The sequence below is a fragment of the Ranitomeya imitator genome, chromosome 3 (genome assembly GCF_032444005.1).
Source record: "Ranitomeya imitator isolate aRanImi1 chromosome 3, aRanImi1.pri, whole genome shotgun sequence".
Lineage (NCBI taxonomy): Eukaryota > Metazoa > Chordata > Amphibia > Anura > Dendrobatidae > Ranitomeya > Ranitomeya imitator.
Window position 1 is genome coordinate 481,207,003 of NC_091284.1, and position 27,170 is coordinate 481,234,172.

Sequence of the window (27,170 nt, forward strand, 5' to 3'; positions counted from 1 at the left end):
AGACCAGCTTGTGCTCTTATTTTATTTTCGCTACTCCCCAGTATTCCATTATTATTATTATTTTTAATTCGCTGTATGGTTCCAGAGATATGGACCCCAGAAAACCCTGCAAGCTTTGGTAAAGACCAAAAAAAAGGGCCATATCGTGGATCCACACAGTGGATTTATTCCATTAAAATGAAGTATTGATTGGCCCTTGGAAAGTTATGGATCTTTGTAATACAATTCATTACCTTATGTTGCTTCATTCTATAACACGGTTTTGAAAATGCTGGTTTGCCTGCCTAGTTTAGGCCTCTTTCACACATCTGTTGTTTAGAATCAGTCACAATCCATCATTTTTAGAAAAAAAAAAGGATCTAGCAAATCTTGCTGCTAGATCCCTTTTTTTCCCCATAGACTTGTTTTAGCGACGGATTGCCTTCCGTTTCATCTGTCAAACGACGGATCCGTCGTAAAGTCGTTGTTCATCGGACGGAGACAACATACATACTAACGTTTTTTGTGTATGTCGAAAAGACTCAAAGCGACGGATCCTGCGGCGTTTGTCGTTGGCTATAATGGAAGCCTTTTTTTTGCAACTGAGCATGCTCGGAACTAACTAACTCTCTCGAATTCTGTTTCTTTAAATTCCGGATGCAACTTCTTCAAAGGATCCATTAAAAAAAAAAATGGATCCACTGCATCAGTTTTTTTTACAATCAGCACAAGATCCGTCTTTTCAAGACTTTGATGGATTGTGACTGATTCTAAAAAACGGATGTGTGAAAGAGGCCTAAATTTATGCTGTCTTAGTAGCCGATTTGAACTGCAGATCTAGCAAGGATCCATACTCTAAGTGAAGTTTTTTTGCTCCCCGCCAACATGTTCACATAGGGAGAGTGTTTATACATCGTGTCGGAGCATGGGGAAGGTGAGCAGAGACACTCACATAGAATGATTTTGCTAGACCAAATCAGCTACTAAGACAACATGAACAAGGCAGATAAGCCGGCACTTTTAGCATGGCGTTAAAGATAGAAGGAAACAAAGTAATAGAGTACATTACAAATGTTCATAATAACTTTACAAAAAAAAGAGTCAATTAACAACAAAAAAGCAGTTATTCTTTAACAGGCACTTGTTAATGCAAATTCAGTATAGCACTAGAAAAAACAGACTTTGGGTAATTAATAAAATAAGCATTTTTAACATTTGCCTCTTGCTCGCTGCAATTTAAGCAGAAGAGCCTTCATTAATATGTAATTGTAGAATAGAGAATTTTTGTTTTTAAAATATTTACACCACAAAAAAAACTTAAAGTGGGAAATAAAATAGAAAGTAGAAAAAACCCTCACCTGTCAATGGATCGTAATAACTCGGAGTTAAATGGTAGCCATCGGTAGCAGTATCAGCACCATACCCTTCAGCTGCCCAACGCTGGGATGTTACATTGCCGTTAGAACTATTCATTCTTAACTCATGGACTTCTTTCTGTAAATGTATTACCGTATATTAGCTTATACAGTGTTCGATTGCTGGCCAAATGTTAGATTGTCTTAGCGCACGCATGTTGTAGAATAAGGCAAAGGTGGCAGCAGAAAAATAATTCTAGTGTAGGAGAACAATATTTTTGTTTGTAAGCCACTTGCATTAGGGATTGGACCAACTTAGCATGCGCTGTCATTTAGGGTTCAGTGTCTTGCACTGTAGAATATAAAGGGAGTAACTCTGGAGACAAATCAGGAGATGGCACAGACTAAAGGATAAAATCACTAATATAAAATTGACTAAGAAAAACAAATTTGTGCAGGCTATAAGTGGAGCAACACTTTAAGTCAGGGGTTGGGGAATCTTTTTTTGTGCCAAGGGTCATTTGGATATTTAAACCATTCTTTGGGGGCCGTGCAAACTGTGTGCTAACTGCCCACAAGGTATGTCCTGATGCTGGCACTGTGAAAATTATATGCGTGTGCTCACAGAGCAAGAAGAAATTAATGAGTCAAAATATGACTCTCAGCCCAAGCACTGCAGTCCCCTGAAATCTGCCGTGTAGCCAAATAAAAGGTCATCAAGGGACATTGGCCTGAGGTTCCCGACCTCTGCTTTAAAGGATTAGTAAAGCTAAAGCACAAGGCAGCCCATAAAATATCTCCGTAAATATATCTGAAAGGTATTAGGATTATTAAAAAAGTATTAAAGAAGTTTTCAGGGCCAGGTTTAAATTTTAGGCTTGAGTCTAATATGGGAAATCCTAAGAGTGTGAAATGTACACACGTAGGATTGCACTCGGTTTCATAATTGCAAGGGTTATCTCAGATTCTCGCATGCATTTTGCATATTTGAGGTCACATGTCAAACATGCAAATCGCATAAGAGGTAATGTGGAATTGTGAAACAAAGCAGAATCAGAATGTGTACATGAACACTGTTAGGGAATGAGCACACAATCAGTAAATGCTGCGGGTTTGACGCTGCGTACTTGTGCAGTGTCCAACCAGCAGTGTCCAGATGTTACAGCATAGTGGATGAGATTTCAAGAAATCCCATGCCCACTAAGCGTCCAGAAATGCCAGCGGATCACTTGCGGACACGGTCATGTGGTGCATCGCTCCAGACCGCAGAATGTCAATCTTGGGAATACGCGAGCCTCCACAAGATAAATTTCACCTGTACAATGTATTGGACACGGTGATCCCACACGGTTCAGTGAACACATGCGGATTCACCTGCGTTCAATAGCTGGCAGCAGTTTGGACGGAGAGGACATGTGCTACGTCCAAAGCGCTGCCAATTCCTGATCGTGTGCACCTATCCTTACACTTCCCATGTTAGATTCCCTGGTCAGGAAAAACTAACTCCTCAACGCTCCGTGATGGATATACACACGTCATGGAGAATGTTAGTGTATTTCGAACGGGTCTCTGCAGCCAAAACCGCTCCCCACAGGGTAGATTCCAGCTATACAATACTCCCATAATCAGAGCAGTTACAAGTTAAAATTTTAAAATATATCTATATATTTTTTTAAATGAAACCTAAAAATTTGAATTAATCCAAATTAGTAAACACTTTCAAGACAGGATGTAAACTTACGTCATATGTCATGTCCCTGCCTTGATGCGGGCTCATATGCTGAACCTGCATCTTTCCCGACAACAGCTGATTTAATCAGCCATCATCTGCCTCTAACAGCCACAGGTGAAGAGGAGATCCGTCCATGGCTGTTAACCTATTTAATCCTGTTGTCACTCTCAGACAGCAGAATTTCACATGCACCAGATGGGGGCCAGTCCTTCCACGCTCTTATCAGCGCACCTATGATATGATCGCGGAGTGTCGGGTTGTCACAACAGCTTTAGTGGCTAAGGATAAGGTGCGGCTTCATAATAAAGCAGTGTCACTGCTCTACAAAGTTTACATTCTGACAAAACTGTACCTTCAAGGCTTCAACTTGTTGCACAAGTTTTTCAATTAGGGATTTCTGATCTTCAGCCCAGGGTGGTGGCGTTTTTGACAAAGACTGCAAGTCAAGGAACAGCAGAATTGTAAGACAGTAACTGGACATCGTACCAGAATAAGGCTAGGGTCAAATTGCGTTAGCAGCAGCCCGTTCAGCACATATGCTAACGGGCTGCTGCTAGCGCAAGTGCCTGCGCTACATCACGCTAGCGCAGATGGAGCTTCTGCTAGCTCCATCTGTGCTAGCAGTGACAGACCCGGAAACGCTGCAGCCAGCGTCTCGGGTCCGTCACTCAATGACGGCGCATCACTAACGCACGCCCAGAATGGGCGTGCGCTAAGCGATGCGTCTGACATTGCATTCAATGGCAGCGTTAACGGAGTACGTTACACCGCGGTGTAACGTACTCCGTTTAACGTTGCCCCTGAACGCAATGTGAACCAAGCCTAAGACAGTAGCTGGAACGTGTACACCTTTATATTAGGTGAAAATCACATATATGACACATCAAAACATGGCAATAGCAGAAATTTTGATATGGTTTTAAAATTATCACCTTTTGTGCTTTGCTTGGAGACACTGAGAACTTAGTAGGAGATGGAGTAGAATGCTTTATTCCCGAGGCAGACATGAAGGACTGGGAGTCTCTGAAGTTTGGACTCTGAACTTCTTGAACTTCGCCAAGATTTTTCTTCACTTCATCCAGCATCTCTTCAACGGATTCAACAGGTACCGTGAGCTGAGTTAAACATAAAAAAAGAGATTTTTGCTTTGAGTGATTTAATCTCTGACACTGAAGTAAAATTAACCCCTTAGTGACCAGGCCAAATTTTTTAAATCTGACCAGTGGCTCTTTATGTGGTAATAACTCTGGAATGCTTCAACATATCCCAGTGATTTTGAGATTTACTTTCTGATAATGGTAAATTTAGGTCAATATGTTTTGTGTTTATTTATAAAAAAATAAAATCAGATATTTGACAAAAATGTAAAAAAAAAAAAAAAAAAAAAAAAAAAAATATTATATATATATATATATATATATATATATATATATATATATATATATATATATATATATATATATATATATATATATACATATATACATATACATACACCCCGTATATCAATTTTCAAACTTTGAATGATTGTCCCTTTAATCCAGACAGCCAGAATTTTGGTGCTGTAAAAATTCCATGGCATAATAATTCTTCAGGTCAATACAATCAGATAAACTTGTATGCTAATATTTTGAGTTGTGAATAAAAATAAAATAAAATTGGAAACTTGTATAAAAAAAAAAAAATGTACAGTTTGCTTGTATCAACATTTTCTGAGAGCAGTAAAGTTTTCACTTTTCCATCAATGGAGCTGTAGGAGAGCTTGTTTTTTGTGCAGTGAGCAGATACCATTTGGGGTTGTTATGACGTTTTAATCACTCTTTATTGCATTATTTTGATAGAGATGCATAGACTGGTAAACCGCAATTCTGTAGTTTACATTTGTTTTTTCTTTTTATGGCGTTTGCGGATCAGGTGCTGTCAGATAGCAATTGATACCAGAAGATGGAGCAACAACAATCAAGCAGTTCCACCACTGATCGGTGGGGGTGCCGGGTATCCTAAAGGTACCTTCACACTGAGCAACTTTAGAACGATAATGATAGCGATCCGTGACGTTGCAGCGTCCTGGATAGCGATATCGTTGTGTTTGACACGCAGCAACGATCAGGATCCTGCTGTGACATCGCAGGTTGGAGCTACAAGGCCAGAACTTTATTTCGTCGCTGGATCACCCGCTGAATCAGCGTGTGCGACGCCGATCCAGCGATGTGTTCACTTGTAAACAGGGTAAACATCAGGTTACTAAGCGCAGGGCCGCGCTTAGTAACCCGATATTTACCCTGGTTACCATTGTAAGTGTAAAAAAAAAAAAAAACTACATACTTACATTCCGGTGTCTGTCGCGTCCCCCGGTGTCAGCTTCCCTGCACTGTGTCAGCGCCGGCCGGCCGTAAAGTAGAGCACAGCGGTGACGTCACCGCTCTGCTTTACGGCCGACGCTTACACAGTGCAGGGAAGCTGACACCGGGGGACGCGACAGACACCGGAATGTAAGTATGTAGTGTTTTGTTTTGTTTTTTTTTACATTTACAATGGTAACCAGGGTAAACATCGGGTTACTAAGCGCTTAGTAACCCGATGTTTACCCTGGTTACCCGGGGACTTCGGCATCGTTGGTCGCTGGAGAGCTGTCTGTGTGACAGCTCTCCAGCGACCACACAACGACTAAACAGCGACGCTGCAGCGATCGGCATCGTTGTCTATATCGCTGCAGCGTCCCTTAATGTGACGGTACCTTAAGGCTAGATCATCATTGAAGTAGTAGTGGATAAGCTCTTTAACTCAAGTTAACTCATTAAGTACCAAATACTTTGCCAATATCTCTGCAACAAAAAGGCGAAAAAAAAAAAAGGAGTTTAATTCTGCTCTGCATCCACTAATCCATCATGTGTTCAGTTCAGAATGAAAAATTTGGCGAAATGTCCTCTTTAGGGAGTAATGCAATGTCCTAAGAAGCATAACCATTTACATAAAGTTAAAGGGTTTGTCAGCTCTAGGTTTAAAATCAAGAACACCCTGACAAATCACGAGAGGACATCGGGGTGAAGGAGGGTAGAAGTACCTTTGCAGTCAATGAGTGGTCTGCAGAGAGTTCATCAAGAATCTTAAGCAGATAGGATTTACATTTCTGCATGCAGTTCAGATATTCCTCCGGCTCCTCCGTGGGTGGAATCTCATTCTCCAAATCCTCTCCTTTACGCTGGTAAATCTATGAATGTAACAAAAAACACTTTACAGAGGTGTTCCAGTTTACATGAATGAAGCTTGCTATACAGTACAATTTGGTATTATGTTTTATGTTTCAATTACTCACCATTGCTGTGAGTGAATAAGAACATTGCTGAAGAACAATGATGAAAAACGGAAAGCGAAGCCTTCCCCCCAGAATTTTCCGTGATTTTTACAAATTTGTGGATGCAGCCTAAAAATTCATTTATTTATTTTATTAGGCAATTAGATCATTTATGCCGACACATAAATGATCACCAGATCATCATGTTGCGTAAACAGGGAAAGTGCTGCACATATTATTGTATGGGCAGAGTAACGATCATATTAACAATCATTTTGTTCCCATCAGAATTGGGGCTCATTCAGACGTGAGATTTCATCAGTGTTGGTATGGCTAAACAAGGAGTGTCTCAAACACGAAGCAGGTGTAACCGATTCAATCATAGCTCTACGTTCCACTCCTGGTTTTGTTATACAAACAATTATTAAAAATCAGACGTCTGAATGAGCCCTTAGTCTGGAGCCAGTGGGTGGTGTATACTGCAGAAGAGGAGCTAATCGTTTTGTGTCACTTAGTGTCAGCCTCCTAGTGGCAGCAGCATACACCCATGGTCCTGTGTATCCCAATGAGGCGAAGGAGAAATTGCAAGTTTGGAGTCAAAGCAACATTTTAGTGGGGAAAAAAAATAGTAATATTTCATTTATTCAGCCTAATGTTATACTAGTTTGTGAATCATCTGAGGGTTAAAAATACTACTCCCCTGAATAAACAGCTCCCAACACAATGTGATTTCTCCCCATACAGTGTCACTAAAGAGCCCCCCCATGTAGTATGTCCCCACACAACCACCGTACACCGACATCCCCACAAAGCAGCTCACACAGTATGAAGTCCCCTCGTACAGCACGTCGCCATAAAGCTTTCCACGCAGTATTATGTCCTCACACAGCCCCGGTCGCAAAGAATTACATCCTCAAAATGTATGGTCAATTAAAAAAATATATATAAAAACCTACTCTCCTAACCCCATTCCCCCGCTGTTTCAGCAATACTCAATGGCGGACAATCTCTGTTCCATCTTTATTTTCTGTGTTCTCTGCATCCCGAGGACAGCGTGAGATACCAGGTGGGGGCGCCTGTGTGGTACGGAACACCACTGTATCCAGCCCTTTGACTGTCCTGGGCCATATTTCACCCAGGTCTGGTTTAGACCCTGATGTGAATACAGCCTTAGACATTATTTATAGTCAGTGGGGTATTATGGCTCTCTAAAACAAAATAAAAACACAAAACAGCCAGTTAGACCCTACCCGTTTAAACATTTAAATGGCATTATTGCCCACTGCACCTGAGAAGGTAAAGCTGCAGGTTCACCGTTTCCAACCCTCACTATTGTAGTAGAGTTTCAGCTGTAATAAAAGGCAGACAACCACAGCATATGGTGTGGGTATAGCTACTGTTATCCTCATCCTTCCCAGGGCTTAAATGTATTAATCTATTAGCCCATGTAACTTAAATGCATATTTTTATGTTATAAACTGGTGTAAAAGGAGGATTCTTAAAACATTTTATCACTCGTTTATATGACTTAGTATGCAAAACAATGAAGAAGCGATAGGTTTGCATATACATACCCCAGCAAGATTCCAATAGGAATCAACACTTTTAATGGCTTCCAGGGCCAGCACAGCATCATCAACTTTTCCTTCAATTACATCGATTTTTGCAAATGAAATGCCAGCTTCATCTTCGAAATCTCTAACCTCAAAGAGCTGTAAAATAAAAATGAGCTTTGAATTAGTTACTAACAAAGATCCTTTTTCCTACCCTACTGAGCAGAGTAAAGCGTGCCACTACCTTTATGTCTTTGCTGTGGAAATGTTTGAACAGTGGGTCGACTGGCTCAGGAATGCTCTTCTTCTGCTTGACCAGGTCCAGCAGAGGCAACACTTTCTTCCAATAGTGAACGCAGCGGAACATGTAATCCCTTTGGTCATAAAACGAATTCAAATTATTACCCTGTAGAGACAGAAAAATGGTGGAGAGAAATGCATTGTGTATTAGCTATATGGTTAATTACTTCCTGGGGAATGACAATTATTCACACTTTACAAAGCATAGGGATTACATAATGGCTGACAAATCAAGCCTGTAGGGATGACATGTTTTCAAAAGGGAAAATACTGCTGGCAGACACGTCTGGTGATGATTTACCTTCCACAGAAAGGGATCAGGCATGTTAAAGTCCAATATGCCTAAAGTCAATATTGACGGGCTCAGCAGACACTCCAATATGTATAAGGGTGCCGTACTCAGGGCTGTGGAGTCGGTAAGCCAAACCTCAATTTCCATGACTCCACCAAAACTGCAGAGCCCTGGCCATACTCTCCCCGTTCATGTGCATTATGTATTGCTGTTGCCTCTACCTGTTGTTCTTAAGAGGTAGAAGTCTCCAGGCAATGATGGAAGATCAGCTCCTGAGCTTGCATGAAAGAAGGGGACTAGACATATGATGTATATAACAAGAACCTGGCACTCAACTAGTTGTTTCTATGCAAGTGGTTTTATTCCATTCCAAGCGATAATACAGTAACAGTAAAACGTTTCGGTCATAAACAGCAACCTTCATCAGTTACTGTGAATGCATATGATATTACAAAATTAATAAATGGAAAAATAGAAAAATACATATAATAAAGCATATACAAATATTGCATGGCTATAACGAAGTTCAATGGAGAAAAAAGTTGTGGAGAAGTAAATCCGGGCACAGTCGTGAAAGATGATGGACACTGTGGACAGAAATACGTACCGTACTGCGAGTGGTAGAGGGGTGAGTATTTACACCCATGAAAACGGGTGAACTGAGATAATTGGTATTAGTAGCTGAAATATAATGGGGATAGGTGCACTAAATGAGCAGGTAATAGCGGTGCATCAACATGGTGTGCATAACGTATGACAACATACCCCTTAGGTGGAGAACGTAGGCTAGAGGAATGAACTGAATGCAGCCTATAATAGAAAGGTAACATATGTGTTGTAGTATCTCTAATAATGGGAGCGGCGTACGTGGTGGTGAAGTGTCAGGATGACTTACCAAGTGGCCATGCTGCAGACGCTGAGTCCACCGCTTGTCTGGAGCATATGGTAAAAGAGCCCGGTTAAATCCCATAGGAGGAGGGCGGGTGTAATCGCTGTGTGAATGCCGCGAACCGGATGTGGGCGGATATCCGGCCGAACCGCTGTATGCTGGGACCGGACGTGAGGAACATGATTGTGTGTTCCACATGCGCACTGAATGCGTTCCACCTTTGTTTATGTGAAAAAGCGTTACCGGCCAGTTGCTATATAGTAAAATCTGGGTCAAAATAATCCACACCTTGGAGACTCTTTCTCCCAAGGGATTGAATAGAGTATGATCTGTTAGCCTTTATGTAATCATGCCTTGATTATACTATGGAGAGTATAAGTGATGATGATGATTAATGATGTCTTTTCTATTTTCCTAGAGCCGACTATACTGATCTTCGGACACACCCGTTTACAAGCACTCACTAATCTCTCCTGGCAACTCACTATCAGTCTCACCATGTTCCAGATTCGTTACCATCTCACATACATCATAATAAACAGGATGTGACCTAATTGCACGTGTATTCTCTTTTCTTCTTGTCTTGTCTTCCTGGATTTGTGTCCTTTTAAACTATGTCAATTTCTTTACACCAAACCACAAGCAGGTATCATAACAGCGGTATATTTCACCCATACCCCTTAAAGTCCTTGGTGGAACGTATATTGCACTTTGAGGCACACAACTCCGGAAAAACAGGATTTTTGGTTGCTTACCGTAAAATCTGTTTCTCGGAGCCTTCATTGGGGGACACAGGAACCATGGGTGTATGCTGCTGCCACTAGGAGGCTGACACTATGCAAATAAAGTTAGCTCCTCCTCTGCAGTGTACACCCTACCGACAGGAAGTAGGATATTCAGTTAGTGAGAAAGCAGTAGGAGAAGCAACGTGTAAAAGAGAAAGAATAATAATATAATAAACTTTATATAGCGCCAACAAAATCCACGGCGCTTCACAGATTAACAGCTTCAAACACTCAGAGTGTTCAAAGAACCCAAACGTATACAGTAAGCAGAGCTGTTCAACTTGGGAGGGTGCTGTGTCCCCCAATGAAGGCTCCGAGAAACAGATTTTACGGTAAGCAACCAAAAATCCTGTTTTCTCTATCGCCTTTCATTGGGGGACACAGGAACCATGGGACGTCCCAAAGCAGTCCCTGGGGTGGGAAAAACATACTTCCATCAGGTTCGAGGACTCACCACTGCCGCCTGCAGGATCCTTCTGCCCAGGCTGGAGTCCGCCGAAGCATAGGTATGGACCTTGTAGTTCGGTGAAACGTGTGGATGGAAGACCACGTTGCCGCTTTGCAAAGCCGTCGACGAAAGCCCTGTGACGTACCGCACTGGATGCGCCGACTGCCCGGGTAGAGTGAGCCTTTATCTCAGGAGGGGGCACTCTGTTCTTGACCCGGTAAGCTTCCAAAATTGCCGTTCTAATCGAGCGAGCAATAGTCGCCTTGGGAGCCGGCAGGCCTCTACGCACGCCATCAGGGATGGCGAAAAGAGAATCCATCTTTCGGAAAGCGGCCATGCTAGCCAGGGAGATCCTCACTGCCCTGACGAGGTCCAGCCTGTTCAACGATCGCTCCAGAGGATGAGTCGGAGCTGGACAAAAGGAAGGTAGAACGATGTCCTCGTTGAGGTGGAAAGATGAAAACCACCTCGTGAAAGAAAGGAAGGCGGAGGCCTGGGACCACCTTGTCCTGGTGGAAATCAAGAAAGGAGGTCGGCAAGAAATGGCCGCCAACTCAAAAACGCGGCTGATCGAAGAGATGGACCTGAGATAAGCCACCTTCCGAGATAGAACTGACAGGGAAAAACTCCTTGAGAGGCTCAAAGGGGGGAACCCCTAGAACAACCAGCACAACCTTTAAATCCCATGAATCCACAGAGGCCCTGAACGGAGGGACAGCGTGGGCTACTTCTTGAAGGAAAGTCTTAACCTGTGGCTAAGAAGAAAACGTCTTCTTAAAGGGAAGAAGAGCGCAGGAACCTGGCCCTTTAGGGAACTGAGAGCGAAGCCCGAATCCAGACCTGCCTGAAGGAAACCCAAATGGAAGGCAGGAAAAAGGGCATAGGTGAAAAGCGGTTGGACTCGCATCAACGAAAGTAAGCCTTCCAGGTACAATAGAAGATCCTGAAGAAGACGAAGGCTTCCTAGCCTGGATTATAGTGTGACTAATCCGGGCCGAAAGGCCGGACGCTCTTAGAACTGTGGAGTCCACAGCCACGCCGTTAAACAGAGCGACCGATAATTTGGGTGGCAAATCGGACCCTGAGACAGCAGATCGGGTCTGTTTGGAAGGCACCAGGGGTGTCCGCGAGGAGATTGACGATGTCTGCAAACTAAGAACCTCCTGGGCCAATCCGGGACGATCAGAATGACCGGCACCCATCCCGCCTTGATCTTTTTTGACAGCTTGGAAAGCAAGGGAAGGGGAGGGAACCGATAGGGGAGCACGAACTGCGACCGAGGAATGGCCAAAGTGTGTCAACACCACTGTGAGAGGATCGCGGGACCTTGGGCCGACCCGAGGGACCTTCCTGTTCAATCGGGACGCCATGAGGTCCACTTCTGGAGTCCCCCATCGAAGAACAATCCGATAGGAAAACCTCCTGAAGTACCATTCCCCTGCCGCGAGGCCCTTGTGGCCTAGGAAGTCGGCGGCCTAAATGTCCAAGCCGGGGACATGCACTGCAGAGCTCACCAGGACCGTTGCCTCTGTCCAAAGGAGGATCCTGGAATCTCGGCCGATGCCAGAGAACGCCGAGTCCACCCCTGGTGGTAGACATATGCCACAGCTGTGTCATTATCTGTCTGAATTTGAATTGGCAGGCTGCTGAGAATCCTTGCCCAGTGAAGGAAAGACAGAAAGAAGATCCGGAACTCAAGGACATTGATCGGCAAAGAGGACTCCTGCGCCGACCAAACAACCCTGAAAAGAACAGGTGACAAAGTCCCGCGCCTCCGCCGAGCGGGCTGGCGTCCGTCGTCACCACCTGCCAGGGAACTGGAAGGAAGGATATGCTGTGAAGGATCTACTCCGGGATAAGAGAAGCGACCTCGGCCACCAGTCGAGGAACCGTTTGACCCGGGAGAAAGCCGGATCGGACGATGCAGGAGACGAGAGACCTGTCCCCCTGTGATAGAATAGCCTGCTGAAGACGTCTTGAATGAAACGGGCGAAGGGAAAATTGCTTCCGATGTTGCAACCAACCTCCTTAGGACCTTTAAGGCCCATCGGAAAGGAGGGGAGCCGAAAACCCTGGAGCAAGCGAACTTCCTGACAAAGGAGGGATATCCTGTCTTCGGGAAGGAAGACTCTGGTCCGACAAGGTCGAAGAACATGCCCGGAGATACGAGGCACTGAACAAGACTGAACTTCTTCCTGTTGACGAGCCACCCGCAACGGCTAGAGTGTCGGGAAAGATGGATAGACTTTCGGGAGCCTGAAACCGAAGTACCTGAGCCTCCATGGAAGCGATTACTGAACGAGGGAATATCATCCTGAAGTGTCTCCGACGAAACTTCCTGTTCAGCAATTTGAGATCCGGACTGGGACGAACCCTGTCGTCCTCTGTCAGTACAAAAAGAATAAGGGGGAGCTCGACCACAGAGAAGGACCTTGGGATGGATCGAGAAGAGAACTCAGACCGGCGTTCCCGTCTGGATCTTACGCGGCCTGAATTGGAAGACTCGGACAGAGCTTCTTGCGACCCGCTGGCTACTACGGAAGTCTGCAGGGGCAACCGATCGAGCACGGACACAAGGGTCTGGGAAACCGGAGTGAGATCCGCTACTGATAGAGACAGAGGGGAGACCCAGCCTGTGTTGGGGACTTCGCTCTGAGGCGGAGCTGAACATAATGTGGGTTGCTGCAGGCCTGTCTGAGGGGAGCTTGCGGGTACAAGGCGAACCCTGAAAGTGTTTCACTAAGACACAGGAAAAGGTAGGAGGCCGGGAGCGACCTCCCTTAAAATTAGACCGAACGGGCCCCTGAGGGAAATGTCAGAAGATTAGGGAACAGGGGGAAGGGGGGGTGGTTGGGGGGGGGGGCAGGGGATTGAGTCAAACTGCGGTGCAGAGGTACTCACGGCAGATGCTGCGGTGTCCAGATGGAAGGCTGCACAGCTTGGAAGATGCTCCTCTGGAACGATAGCCCCTAGGAGAACAGGTAGACACATCTGGGGCACTCTTGTCCGGAACTTTCTGCAGGCCTGAAGAACAGCAGTGGAACAGAAGGATGGAGCTGCTGCCCTGCGGCCTCTGTTGCAATGATGTGCTGTGCCCCCAGGTGAAAATACGGGCACGAGTAAAATCTCCTGCCCTGTGCTCAGCAGCGACGTGGAGGAAGGGGCGGAGTCAGCCCAGATGGCGCCGGTGGGCGGAGATTGCAGGGCACAGTTTGTCGGGCGGGAGAAAGCCCGCCCGAAGAAAGCGGAAGTGGAGGAGCGCGGTACCGGAAGTAGGCCCCGGCGGAAGCCGGGACCTAAATTAGAGGCCGGCGCCGCTGGAAAAAAGAGACTGCGGCCCCGGAACAGTGCGCCGCAGAGCAGCGCGGCAACCTGCCAGGGCCGCAGGGTGAGGCGGAGCTGAGGGACGCGACGCCGAAGTAGGCCCCGGCGGAAGCTGGGACCTAAATTAGAGGCCGCCGCCGCCGCCGGAAAGAGGATCGCGCCGCCGAAGCCCGCAGGGTGGCCGCAGGGGAGAGCGGTGCCGGCGCCGCCAGAAAAGTGACATTGCGGCCGCTGCGCAGTGCGGCCGCAGGAAGGACACTGCGGCCCTGATGAAGGGGATAGCCAATAGTGCAGAGCTACTGCTCGTCTGATGCCCCAGGGATCCCTTTTAAAATAAGATCGGCGCCGCCCTAGAAGATAGTGCAGCGCGCATTTAGGGACTTCTACTCCCCCACACTGAGAGAGTAAGGGGAAGATCTGGAAATTTAGGGGAAATACTCACCTAAACATCCAACGCAGTTACTAACCTGAGGGGATTGAGACATCCACGGAGCTGTGATGGACGTCCTCGTCTCCTCCAACCGACAGGCTCGTGGGCGAGTGGGTGGGGGACGGAGCCAGGACCGGACTTCTGAGCACGCTTGTGTGCTAGGATCTTGGTCCTGGTGAGGGATCTATGAGGATACAGGGTGGCAGTACACGCCGTACTCATAGTCCGTATTGTGGGATTACAGGTGTGACTGTTCACCCTGTATCCCTCCGGAACCTGAAAAGGAACGACGCACATTGAGGTAGATAAGGGTCTAATGAAAGACCAGTGTCCACCTCCTACTGACACTAAGCTAAACTGAATATCCTACTTCCTGTCGGTAGGGTGTACACTGCAGAGGAGGAGCTAACTTTTTTATTTGCATAGTGTCAGCCTCCTAGTGGCAGCAGCATACACCCATGGTTCCTGTGTCCCCCAATGAAAGGCGATAGAGAAAAAACGCGTCAAAAACGCAAAAAAAAAAGCATGCAGATTTCTTACAGAAAATGTCCGGTTTTGCTCAGGAAATTTCTGCAAAAAATCCTGAACGTGTGCACATAGCCTATAAGGTGAGCCTCACAAAAATAAGCACACTTACTGTAGTGCTAAGGCTTCTTGCCCAATAGATGAGAAGTGCCGGTTGCAGACCATGTTTCTCCAGAGCTCGCAGAGTGTTAAGTTCATGTTGTATCACAAGGCGCAATTTTGCTGCAGTCCCAGGCCTAAATTCAAGTAACAGCATTGTTAGTTATAGAATTCAAAATGCTGGAGCCATAATAGCTTCCAATTAAATCTACTGCTACAACTTACTGAGCCGTCTTATGAGTGAGGCTGTAGACTGCATCCCACCAAGATCGCTGCTTGTCTGTAAATAGCTGCTTGCAGATTGGCAATGGTAGGCAACGAGGTCGGTGACGGTCGTTTAAAGTATTACAATTACTTTGTAGTTGAAGGTGACTAGTGTACACAACTGCCAATAAAAATACCTGCAATCCAAAAGGAAAGCACTCAATTATAAGCAGCCATACTAGCAAATCACATAGTAAGAAAAGCACTTTACAAAGCCAAGAAACAGTATACGTCCAATGTGGCATGTCTTTAGAAACATGAAAGACACAAGCTTCTTCATTTTGTAGACAGACTAATCCATAAAACGACATATATTAAATCATTAAACTAGATTTACTTGTGTAAAAACTTTAAGATATAAGTCACAAGGTAAAAGTTCTTATGATTTAAAGGGCACCTGTCACCCCGAAAATCGCGGGTGAGGTAAGCCCACCGGCATCAGGGGCTTATCCACAGCATTCTGTAATGCTGTAGATAAGCCCCTGATGTTACCTGAAAAAGGAGAAAAAGACGTTATATTATACTCACCCAGGGGCGGTCCCGCTGCTGGTCAGGTCGGATGGGTGTCTCCGGTCCGCTCCGGCGCCTCCCATCTTCTTTCCATGACGTGTCCTCTTCTGATCTTCAGCCACGGCTCCGGCGCAGGTGTACTTTGCTCTGCCCTCTTGAGGGCAGAGGATAGTACTGCAGTGCGCAGGCGCCGGAAAGGTCAGAGGCCCGGCGCCTGCGCACTGCAGTACTTTGTCTGCCCTCAACAGGGCAGAGCAAAGTACGCCTGCGCCGGAGCCGTGGCTGAAGATCAGAAGAGGACACGTCATGGAAAGAAGATGGGAGGCGCCGGAGTGGACCGGAGACGCCCATCTGACCTGACCAGCAGCGGGACCGCCCCTGGGTGAGTATAATATAACGTCTTTTTCTCCTTTTTCAGGTAACATCGGGGGCTTATCTACAGCATTACAGAATGCTGTAGATAAGCCCCTGATGCCGGTGGGCTTACCTCACCCGCAATTTTCGGGGTGACAGGTTCCCTTTAAGGTCATTCACAAAAATACATCCAAATTCTTCAATATACCTCAAGATCTAGAAGTGAAATGGACTCTGGGTTATTCGATTCAAGCCTTGATGTTTCTTGAGGTAACCGAGGAAAAAGTTGTTTAAGCCACTTCTGAAAGGCGGGTAAAGTGGACATATAGTGCCACTGAAGACCAAGCCAGGTTAGGTGCTGTAAACTACCATTGTGCACTCGAACCGCGCCTAAGACAAAATGAACACACAGTTCACTGTGATACATTAACACAACTGGAATTACATGTAAAAAATAAAAAAAAAAAAAATCACAATAATGATGGGTAAGCAGGAATAAAAGGGATAAATGAATAGCACCAAGTCAGGGAATCTTCTTACTGTACATAAGGAGGAGGCAAATCTTACCATGGTCATATCGTCGCAGATCACTTAAGTCTGGTGACTGATAGTAGACGTTTCCAATATCGTCAGTGCCAAGAAATGAGCTGTCCATTGACAAATCGTCTTCATACAGGAATTTCAGCAAGATAACTTGACCACTTTTATTGGCAAATGTTTCGGTTACATTTTTGAGGAAGTCATCGTGGCCACGACTTAAAGTCAGTAGCAAGTGTCCTGTAAAGATTGTGAGAAAAACCAAACAAAAACCACCTCATCAATAATTCCAGAGCTGCCATTGAGAAGGGTATACAGAATAATAATAATAATAATTTTTATTTATATAGGGCCAACATATTCCGCAGCGCTTTACAAATTATAGAGGGGACTTGTACAGACAATAGACATTACAGCATAACAGAAATACAGTTCAAAACAGATACCAGGAGGAATGAGGGCCCTGCTCACAAGCTTACAAACTATGAGGAAAAGGGGAGACACGAGAGGTGGATGGTAACAATTGCTTTAGTTATTCGGACCGGCCATAGTGTAAGGCTCGGGTGTTCATGTAAAGCTGCATGAACCAGTTAACTGCCTAAGTATGTAGCAGTACAGACACAGTGGGCTATTAACTGCATAAAGTGAATGAGAACATGATGCGAGGAACCTGATTGTTTTTTGTTTTTGTTTTTTTTATAAATAGGCCACACAGGGATCGTTAGGTTAATGCATTGAGGCGGTAGGCCAGTCTGAACAAATGAGTTTTTAGGGTACGCTTAAAACTGTGGGGATTGGGGATTAATCGTATTAACCTAGGTAGTGCATTCCAAAGAATCGGCGCAGCACGTGTAAAGTCTTGGAGACGGGAGTGGGAGGTTCTGATTATTGAGGATGCTAACCTGAGGTCATTAGCGGAGCGGAGGGCACGGGTAGGGTGGTAGACTGATACCAGGGAGGAGATGTAGGGTGGTGCTGAGCCATGGAGTGCTTTGTGGATGAGGGTAGTAGTTTTGTACTGGATTCTGGAGTGGATGGGTAGCCAGTGTAATGACTGGCACAAGGCAGAGGCATCGGAATGCTGGTGTTTGCAACGTATACCAGAGGCATCCAAAGTATCTACTATATAATTGTCTAAGGGTCACTTCCGTCTGTCTGTCCTTCGGTCACGGTTATTCATTCGCTGATTGGTCTCGCCAGCCGCCTGTCATGGCTGCCGCGACCAGCGACGGGCACAGTCCGGAAGAAAATGGCCGCTCCTTACTCCCCGCAGTCAGCGCCTGTCGCCCGCATACTCCCCTCCGGTCAACGCTAACACGGTTAATGCCGGCGGCAACGGACCGCATGATGCCGCGGGTAACGCACTCCGTTACCGCCGCTATTAACCCTGTCTGTCCCCAACTTTTTACTATTGACGCTGCCTATGTGGCATCAATAGTAAAAAATGTAATGTTAAAAATGATTAAAAAAAAAAAACCTGCTATACTCGCCTTCCGTAGCCGCTCGTGCCACCCACCATCTTCTGTTGCAGGTTCCGGTGGCAGAAGGACCTGCCATGACGTCACAGTCATGTGACCGCAACGTCATCACAGGCCCTGCGCGCTTGCGCAACAAGGACCTGCCATGACGCCACGGTCATGAGACCGCGACGTCATCACGGGCCCTGCGCGCCTGTGCTACAAAGACCCGCCATGACGTCACGGTCATGTGACCGCGACGTCATCACAAGTCCTGCGCTGATACCAACCCTGGGACCGGAAGCTGCCGTGGACTACAAGGGGCCCTCGGAAAGGGGAGTATATGTTTATTTTTTATTTTTTAACCTGTGACAAACCTGGCTGGGCAATATACTACGTAGCTGGGCAATATACTACGTGGCTGGGCAATATACTGCGTGGCTGGGCAATATACTACGTGGCTGGGCAATATACTACGTGGACATGCATATTCTAGAATACCCGATGCGTTAGAATCGGGCCACCATCTAGTACTACTATATAGGCATAAAGTGGTCTAGGTCACATTTATCTCCATCACACAAAATCTATATGGTGCGTTATACATTTTTACTGGATTCAGCTGTAGAGAACAGAGTAGTCAACCCAACTTAGTCCATTGTAATGTATAGGTTTCAGGTTGGACTTAAGAGGTTACAATATTTTTGAGATAATGAACTTGAGGCACAAATTCTTACATTTTACCTGGATTATTAGTGTAGCAATGACAGACACTTGGTGCAAAACAATAGAGTAGATTTAACAAAACCGATGTACAAGAAATGCATAGTAATTGTTCATGGGAGGCAATTAAGTTACAATTATGGCCTCTGAAATATAAAAGGTGGTATTTAATTGGCTGTCGTTTCTTCAATTGCATATCTCTTCCCCAATATTTACTTGCAGCGATATTCCTATATGTCACTCAAGGAAACTTGTCAAACTTTGACCTCCCCCAAGCTATTAATATGACCCTAAGGCACTGCTCAATCAGCAAGAGTTCACATTTAGAAACCGTGTCTGAAAGTGATGATGATACACTTCTAGTTTCTTAGCCATGAGCTATATGTCCTACATTTCAGCACCCTGGCTGATTGACAGGTCAGTGGCAGTGTACCAGAGAAAACAACCTGTCAATCAAACAATGGAAGGTATAGTTAGAGTTAGGCCGGAAATGCAGTGAGGCAGATCATCACACCCTTGTGTATTTCCAAACAAAACCTCAAAATGTTAAATTTAAAGCTAAGTTTAAGGGTCAGAACTTAAAAGAGCTACACAATCATAAATAACTTGGGGGCAGGAGGTTAAAATCTGACAGGCTCCCTTTAAGAAACTACCCTACACTAGGAAAAAGTCACAAACATACATCCAATATCTTCTCACCACCCAGGACCTCGAGTAGTGAGCTAACATTTACATAAACCAGCACTGGCAGTTAGGAGCTGATAAATGACACTTCTTGCAGTCAAATTAGATACCTTGCAAATGATATGCAAAAAGTTACATAATACGTTTCACTAAGGTATTCTAGAAAATTACTGTGAAGAATGAAATACTCCTCAAATACCTGATTGACTCTGACGGTTGCAGGCTAAACCTTCAAGACAATATGAGCTTTCATCTCCCTTTATCTGCTTATTCCATGGTACCTGAACACAGGAAAAGATTCATAAATGTTCGGTTAGAGAAAAAAGGAAAAGAGGGATAGCCTGTATTAATGTAGCATGTATTCACATACCTGGAAAGCAAGAAGATAGCATAGAGCAGCGGGATCTAACAGGGCTTTCCACTGAACTTCACTGTGTTGGGCCATTTTTAGTAATTGAGTTCCAGCATGCAGGTAGTAATGGCCACGCATTTCAGAAAATGTCATTGACAGGTCATCAGTGCCATTCGCATAGGGTTTTATTGAAATGAGGGCTTGGTCAAAACTAAAAAGAAACACAAAAACAAACAAACAAAAAAAAAAACTGTGTTCAATAATACTGTACACATTATTACACATTTCTTTTTATTACAGACAACCCCCTCATGCCCTCTCCTGCTCCCACCTACTAAAACTCTATGCTCCTCCTCACTGACGGTAATATTTCTCCAAATCCTGGTTCTCCCCACCACAACCCCAGTCATTTCTACCTCCCATCCACGCTCTATCACAAATTTCCATAACCACTCTAACATTACACCCATTCGCCCAGCCCCTGCTTCTCCAGTCTCTGTTGAACACTCGCTCTGTCTAACAAACTTTCCTACATCCATGACCTTTTTATTACTAACAAACTTTCCATCCTTATCTTCACCGAAACCTGGCTCACCCCCTCTGACACAGTCGCTCTGGCTGCACTTTCGTATGGTGGATTCCACCTTTCCCCACATCCCCTACCCCAGCAGCAAGCATGGTGGGGGAGTTGGTTTTCTCCTGTCAGATAACTGTTCTTTCACCCAAATCCCACTTCACCCTTCCTTCCTTTGAGGTGCACTCTGTGCGCATCTACTCCCCCTCCAACTGGCTGTCATTTACCGCCCCCAAGGACCAGCTACCACCTTCTTTGACCACTTCACCACCTGGCTACTTCATTTCCTCTCTGCTGACATTCCCACTATCATGGGTGACTTTAACAACCCCATTGACACTTCACTGTCAGCTGTCACTAAACTTTTACTTCCTTCGGCCTCGCTCAATGGTCTTCTGCAGCCACTCACAAAGATGGCAACACACACACTGGACTTCATCTTCGCCCGCCTCTACTCCCTATCTAACCTCTCTAACTCCCCTCTTCCTCTTTCTGACCACAACCTACTCACATTCTCTTCCCTCTCCTCTCCAGGTCCATAATCCTCACCCCACAAATTTGCACACCCTCACAGAAATTTTAAAAACCTCGATCCACACTCACTCTCTGAATCCCTTCTCCCTCTTACAGCCAAGTTCCCTACACAATGCGGATGCCGCTTTATATACCACCAGAATAGCTGAGGCTCTCTAATCGGTTGCCCCTCTCACAAATACCAAAGCTCGCAAAATCATCAGACAACCCCCTGGCACACCAGCCTGACCAAAGAATTGAAACGGGCTACAAGGGTTGCTGAGCGAAGATGGAAAAGATCCCATTCCAACAAGCATTTCACCGCATTCTAACAGTCCCTCACTACTTTCCAGGCCACAAATCACTGAAGCAAAAGAAACCTACTTTTCATCGCTCATATCCTCCACGCCTCACAACCCTACACAGCTATTCAACACTTTCAATTCTCTCCATCCCCAGCACCACCTCCCTCTCCACTCATCTCAGCTGAAGACTTTGCCTCATTCTTCAAGCAAAAGATTGATAGCATCAGAGAAAGCTTTGGCCTACAACCTCCACAACCCATCTTTCTAACTTAGCCCTCATTCTCCAAAACCAACTTCTCCATCATCACAGAAGATCAACTTTCCGCTCTACTCAAGTTCACATCTCACCACAAGGGCACATGACCCGATCCCATCTCGCTTCATCCCAAACCTCACCACAGTCTTCATCCCAACGATAACCCAGCTCTTCAACCTATCACTAACTGCCGTTTTCCAGTCATGCTTCAAACATGCCTCAATCACACCAATCCTCAAGAAGCCCTCTCTTGACTCTTCCTACGTATCTAGCCATCGCCCCATATCACTTCTCCCCTCTACCTCAAAACTACTGAAACACATCCATTTTGAACAGTCCCCACCTCTCTTCCTGCTCCCTGTTCGACTGCTTACAATCTGGCTTTTAACTGCATCACTCCACTGAATTTGCCCTGACTAAAGTCACCAATGACTTACTAACTGCCAAAACCAAGCAACACTACTCTGTCCTCCTCCTGGACCTGTCCTGTGCCTTTGACTCAGTGGACCACTCCCTATTACTACAGACCCTTTCATCTCTTGGCATCACACACTTGGCCCTATCTTGGATCTCATCATACCTAACAGATCGGACATTCAGAGTCTCCGACTCACACACCACCCCCTCACCTCGCCCCCTATCTGTCAGAGTCCCGCAAGGTTCAGTTCTAGGGCCCCTGCTCTTCTAATAATATAATAATAATTTTTATTTATATAGCGCCAACATATTCCGCAGCGCTCTTCTCCATTTACACCTTCGGCCTGGGACAGCTCATAGAATCTCACGGCTTGCAGTATCACCTCTATACTCTATACAGATTTACTTCTCTGGAGCAGATATCACCTCCCTACTAACCAGAATCCCACAGTGCCTAGTTCGCTAGTTAATCCTTCTTTTCCGCTAGATTTCTCACACAACTCCCCCAACAGACCTATCCATTACAGTAAATGGTTGCTCGCTCTTCCCCAGTCCCACAAGCTCGTTGACTTGGGGTAATCCTTGACTCTCAGCCCATTCCACTTCCTGACGACTTCAACTCAAAAATATTTCCTGGATCCATACATTCCTCAACCAATAATCTGAAAAACCCTAGTCCATGCACTCATCTCCCGCCTGGACTACTGCAACCTTCTACTTTGTGGTCTCCCTTCTAACACTCTTGCGCCCCTCCAATCTATTCTAAACTCTGCTGCCCTACTAATCCACTTATACCCCAGCTATTCCCCGGTCTCTCTCCTCTGTCAATCCCTTCACTGGCTCTCCATTACACAGACTCCAGTTCAAAACCCTAACCCATGGCATACAAAGCCATCCACAACCTGTCTCCTCCATACATGTGACCTCATCTCCCAGTACTTACCTGCACGCAACCTCCAATCCTCACAAGTTCTCCTTCTCTACTCCCCTCTTATCTACTCTTCTCACAATCACATACAAGATTTCTCTCGTGCATCCCCCATACTCTGGAACTTTCTACCCCAACATATCAGACTCTCGCCAACCATGGAAACCTTCAAAAGGAACCTAAAGACCTACCCTCTTATGGCAAACCTACAACTTATAGTAACCACCAAACCGCTACACGACCAGCTCTACCCTCGCCTACTGTATTCTCACCCATCCCTTGTAGATTGTGAGCCCTCACGGGCAGGGTCCTCTCTCCTCCTGTACCAGTCGTGACTTGTATAGTTTAAGATTATCGTACTTGTATTTTATTATGTATTCCCCCTTTCACATGTAAAGCGCCATGCAATAAATGGCGCTATAGTTATAACTAATAATAATAATTACACAGCAGCACCCATTCTATGCAATGTATGAAACATGTATATTGCACATAAGTTTTTCTCTGCTGCATCTGTATTAGCATGTGACACATCCAAGGCAGAGACATTTCCTTTAACAACTATAATGCACTTTTTCCTTTTTGCCGCACAAATGAAATGTACAGTTATATTTCAAAATCATATCTAATTAATTGTATGCAGTTTGATTTTTGCATAAATGTAAACATACTGGTGTTGAGATAAGCTTCTCAATAACAATCTTTTGCTGACTGGAGAGTTCAGGTCTGCCAAGGCTGGGGTGGGGGGAGATTATCCACACCAGCAAATGGTTATTAGAGCAGCTGCTCAAAGCAACCAAGAAGGTTCCTTGTGACATTTTCCAAAGGCCCTCTATTTAAAAGCATGAAAAAAAGTAATTAACTAGCTATACAAAAAAAAAACCCACTTTTTAAGTGCCAGCCTGCTTTCTGCTACATCCCGAGTAGACAGTGTTAGAAAGACGACGTCTGAATGAGCAAGTAACAGTTCTTTGTTATATGTTCTCCAGTTGTCTTTATCGGAGGATGGACATGTAGATAGATACTCCTGAAATGTAGAGCAAAATGAAGCATTAATAAAAGGAAAAGGGTTCTGTAGGGAGACACAAGTATACATAGTTAAAAGATGCAGGTATTCATAGGTGCTTTGTACTATCAGTACTGGGGTTTTATCAGGGGTGGGGGTGAGGGATTTATGAATGAAAATTAATAAAACTTTCAATATCGCCCCTAAGTTGAGAGGGCAGACCCTGCCTTGCACTCCTGGACCATCACCTTCTGACCTCACATCAGGCAGCAGAAAGTTTCCTTCCCACCCCTGCTACCTGTGGCAGGAAAATGTATGAAGAAGTGAAGCTGTCTGGCTCATTTCACAGCTGATTCACAGAGAAAGAAGCTGCCAAAATGAGCCAGAGAACCAGCCCCCTTCATACATGTCACTTACATGCAGAGGGAAGAAAAATCGGAAGTGACCGTGCTGGAACCCGGAGATGGGGTCTGGAATATTGCCTTCAGAGCTGTATTCAAAATGAGTATTAAGCTATGTTCACATGTCCAGTGATCATTAGTTAGAACAGATCCAGCAGCAACCATCAGTACTCTTCCATTTGTAAAGGATTCAGTAAGTAAACCTATTAAGAATAAGGGTTGATGTGCATTGGAAATGCTGAAAAGCACTTATTCTCCATTCATACGCCCTCTTTTGGGCCGGGATTCTGTATTTTTGTTTTATCTTTAGGACTTTGCACATGATACCTTTGATACGAGAGTGCAAGTCTGCAACTAATACTAATCTATATTCTAAAAGTACCGTCACATTTAGCGACGCTGCAGCGATCTAGACAACTATCCCGATCGCTGCAGCGTCGCTGTGTGGTCGCTGGAGAGCTGTCACACAGACCGCTCTCCAGCGACCAACAATGCGAAGTCCCCTGGTAACCAGGGTAAACATCGGGTTACTAAGCGCAGGGGCGCACTTAGTAACCCGATGTTTACCCTGGTTACCAGTGCTAATGTAAAAAAAAAAAAAACAGTGCATACTCACATTCCGGTGTCTGTCCCCCGGCACTGTGCTTTCCTGCACTGACTGAGCGCCGGCTGGCCGTAAAGCAGAGCGGTGACGTCACCGCTGTAATCTGCTTTATGGCAGGCCGGCGCTCACGGTGCAGGGAAGCAGAACGCCGAGGGACGCGACAGACACCGAAATGTAAGTATGAAGTGTTTGCTTTTTTTACATTTACACTGGTAACCAGGGTAAACATCGGGTTACTAAGAGCGGCCCTGCGCTTAGTAACCCGATGTTTACCTTGGTTACCAGTGAAGACATCGCTGAATCGGCGTCACACACGCCGATTCAGCGATGTCTGCGGGAGAGCCAGCGACGAAATAAAGTTCTGGCCTTTCTGCTCCGACCAACGATGGCACAGCAGGATCCAGATCGCTGCTGCGTGTCAAACTCAACGATATCGCTATCCAGGATGCTGCAACGTCACGGATCGCTAGCGATATCGTTCAGTGTGAAGGTACCTTTAGGATGCTTGCCTTCATCTTGTGCGCAGGTGACACGTCGTATTTGCGTATGCACAATTCATCTGTATTTACTCTATGCGCTTGTGATCAGTCATGGCTGACTCGGCTGCCTCCGGTAAGTCCGCCAGCTGATCGATATTTACTTTTAACCCTCCGTCACATACAATATTCGGACTAAAGAGTTCACATACAATGTGCCTGTCAGGCGCCTGCTGGAAAAATACCTATAATATCTAATGTTTGCAATTTCAGTGCTCTAAAAGTGATCAGTGACCTTCATAGGGATGTAGTAAAAGAGACTACACATAATCAGTTGCAAAAAAAAACATTTACTTAACATAAAACTAATAACTATGAAATACAAACTTTTCAAAACTCCCGCCAAATAGTCCCTAGTTCGACTCTCTCAAAAAAATGTACAAAGAAAATTTTTGAACACAAACTTAATTTTAAGGTACCTTAAGTACTATTAAAAACATATTCAATCAGAAGTAGATGCTGAGGTTTCCCCAGAAAAGTCACACTTGCAGAGCAAATAGCAAGAATTACACACCATTTTTGCATGTGTCAGGCAAATTGCTTTATGACATTTGAGACATTCATAATTTGAAAGCCTTCTGGTTCCGCTTTCCGTTTGGCAGGTGGTGCATCTCCTTCTTTTGTGAGGTGGTGCAGATGGTGACTTTTCACCATCATCTTCTGGGCGGAACCTTTTGAGCTGAACTTGAAGGCGAGAGGGGATACCGATTGTTTTCACGCTTCTCCTGCGTAACTCTCCAAGTACTAGTTCATGGGCCAATTTTTTCAGATACAATCGTCTACTGAGTGGTTCAAGCTTGTTTTCAAGATCCCTGTCACCACTGTCACCATCTTGCTCTGTTTCAGAATCCAGGACACATTCTTCCACCTCATCATGAGAATCAATCTCACTTTCCTCTCCTAAATCCTCATTCAGTGTGAGGTCTCTATCATCTAACAGCATGTTTGTTACTTCCTCAACATCAAGTTGTTTGGATAAATTGTACATTTTCCTCTCCATTTCAGCAGATAATCTGAAGCAAGAGAAGGAATATGTTAGGGAACTACTGTATATGCCTGAGCAGCACACTTTCTTTTATAAAATCTCCCTTATTTCTATGAAATATCCTCACATTTTGTGCTATACATTCATAAAACAAGCTAAATAAACTATTGTGATGAATAAAAACATAAAATACCAACCTTACTGAATGTGACGTATTCACATACAATGAGCCTGAGAGATCTGTGCAGCTATATCCTCTCCCCTGAAGCTCTGAAATCCAACTGTGATATCAGGTTTCACAGACCTTCAAGAGACAGGAGACTACCTGGAGGGAGGGGGTTTCCTCACAATCTGGTGAGGAAGGAGAAATGAAAGTAAAAGAGAAGCGCCTGTCAGATCAGTTGTATGTGACGGAGGGTTAAACCTCGTTACACGCAGCTGAACCACAGGCCTTTGACACGCCTTGGGCACTCACTGGTTCTTGTCAACCATTATTTGTGGTCCAGAACTTTGCTGTTTCATGTAATATATAGGTCATCAGTAGAAGAAATGTGACATCACATATGTCAGGCAATAACTATTGCATTCTTTTTGGTCTAACTAATCCATCTATATACCATCATTGTGATCTAACATTTAGATTATTTGATGTCTGATATTAAGAAAGAGGGTACTTTACAGTGCATTACATATTTCTGCAGTGAATTTTGTTTTGATATATGGGATTGCTCATCTTGATAGTTAGGAGCACATATTTG

The 27,170-nt window shown here is 45.0% G+C and overlaps 1 protein-coding gene across 2 annotated transcripts in view; it reads right to left on the bottom strand.

Moving 5' to 3' along the window:
* Nucleotides 1-27,170, bottom strand: part of LOC138670326 (E3 SUMO-protein ligase RanBP2-like) — a 130,407-nt gene that overhangs the window by 78,161 nt on the left and 25,076 nt on the right. For both annotated transcript variants that reach the window (XM_069757558.1, XM_069757557.1), the window contains exons 6-18: nucleotides 23,768-23,907; nucleotides 19,906-20,098; nucleotides 19,735-19,816; nucleotides 16,702-16,911; nucleotides 16,343-16,524; nucleotides 15,232-15,407; nucleotides 15,020-15,143; nucleotides 8,159-8,320; nucleotides 7,936-8,073; nucleotides 6,131-6,277; nucleotides 3,999-4,181; nucleotides 3,419-3,502; nucleotides 1,338-1,473 (exon numbers count right to left, since the gene is read on the bottom strand). In XM_069757558.1, coding sequence (XP_069613659.1) covers nucleotides 1,338-1,473; nucleotides 3,419-3,502; nucleotides 3,999-4,181; nucleotides 6,131-6,277; nucleotides 7,936-8,073; nucleotides 8,159-8,320; nucleotides 15,020-15,143; nucleotides 15,232-15,407; nucleotides 16,343-16,524; nucleotides 16,702-16,911; nucleotides 19,735-19,816; nucleotides 19,906-20,098; nucleotides 23,768-23,907 — 1,957 coding nt within the window. The remainder of the gene's footprint in view (nucleotides 1-1,337; nucleotides 1,474-3,418; nucleotides 3,503-3,998; nucleotides 4,182-6,130; nucleotides 6,278-7,935; nucleotides 8,074-8,158; nucleotides 8,321-15,019; nucleotides 15,144-15,231; nucleotides 15,408-16,342; nucleotides 16,525-16,701; nucleotides 16,912-19,734; nucleotides 19,817-19,905; nucleotides 20,099-23,767; nucleotides 23,908-27,170) is intronic.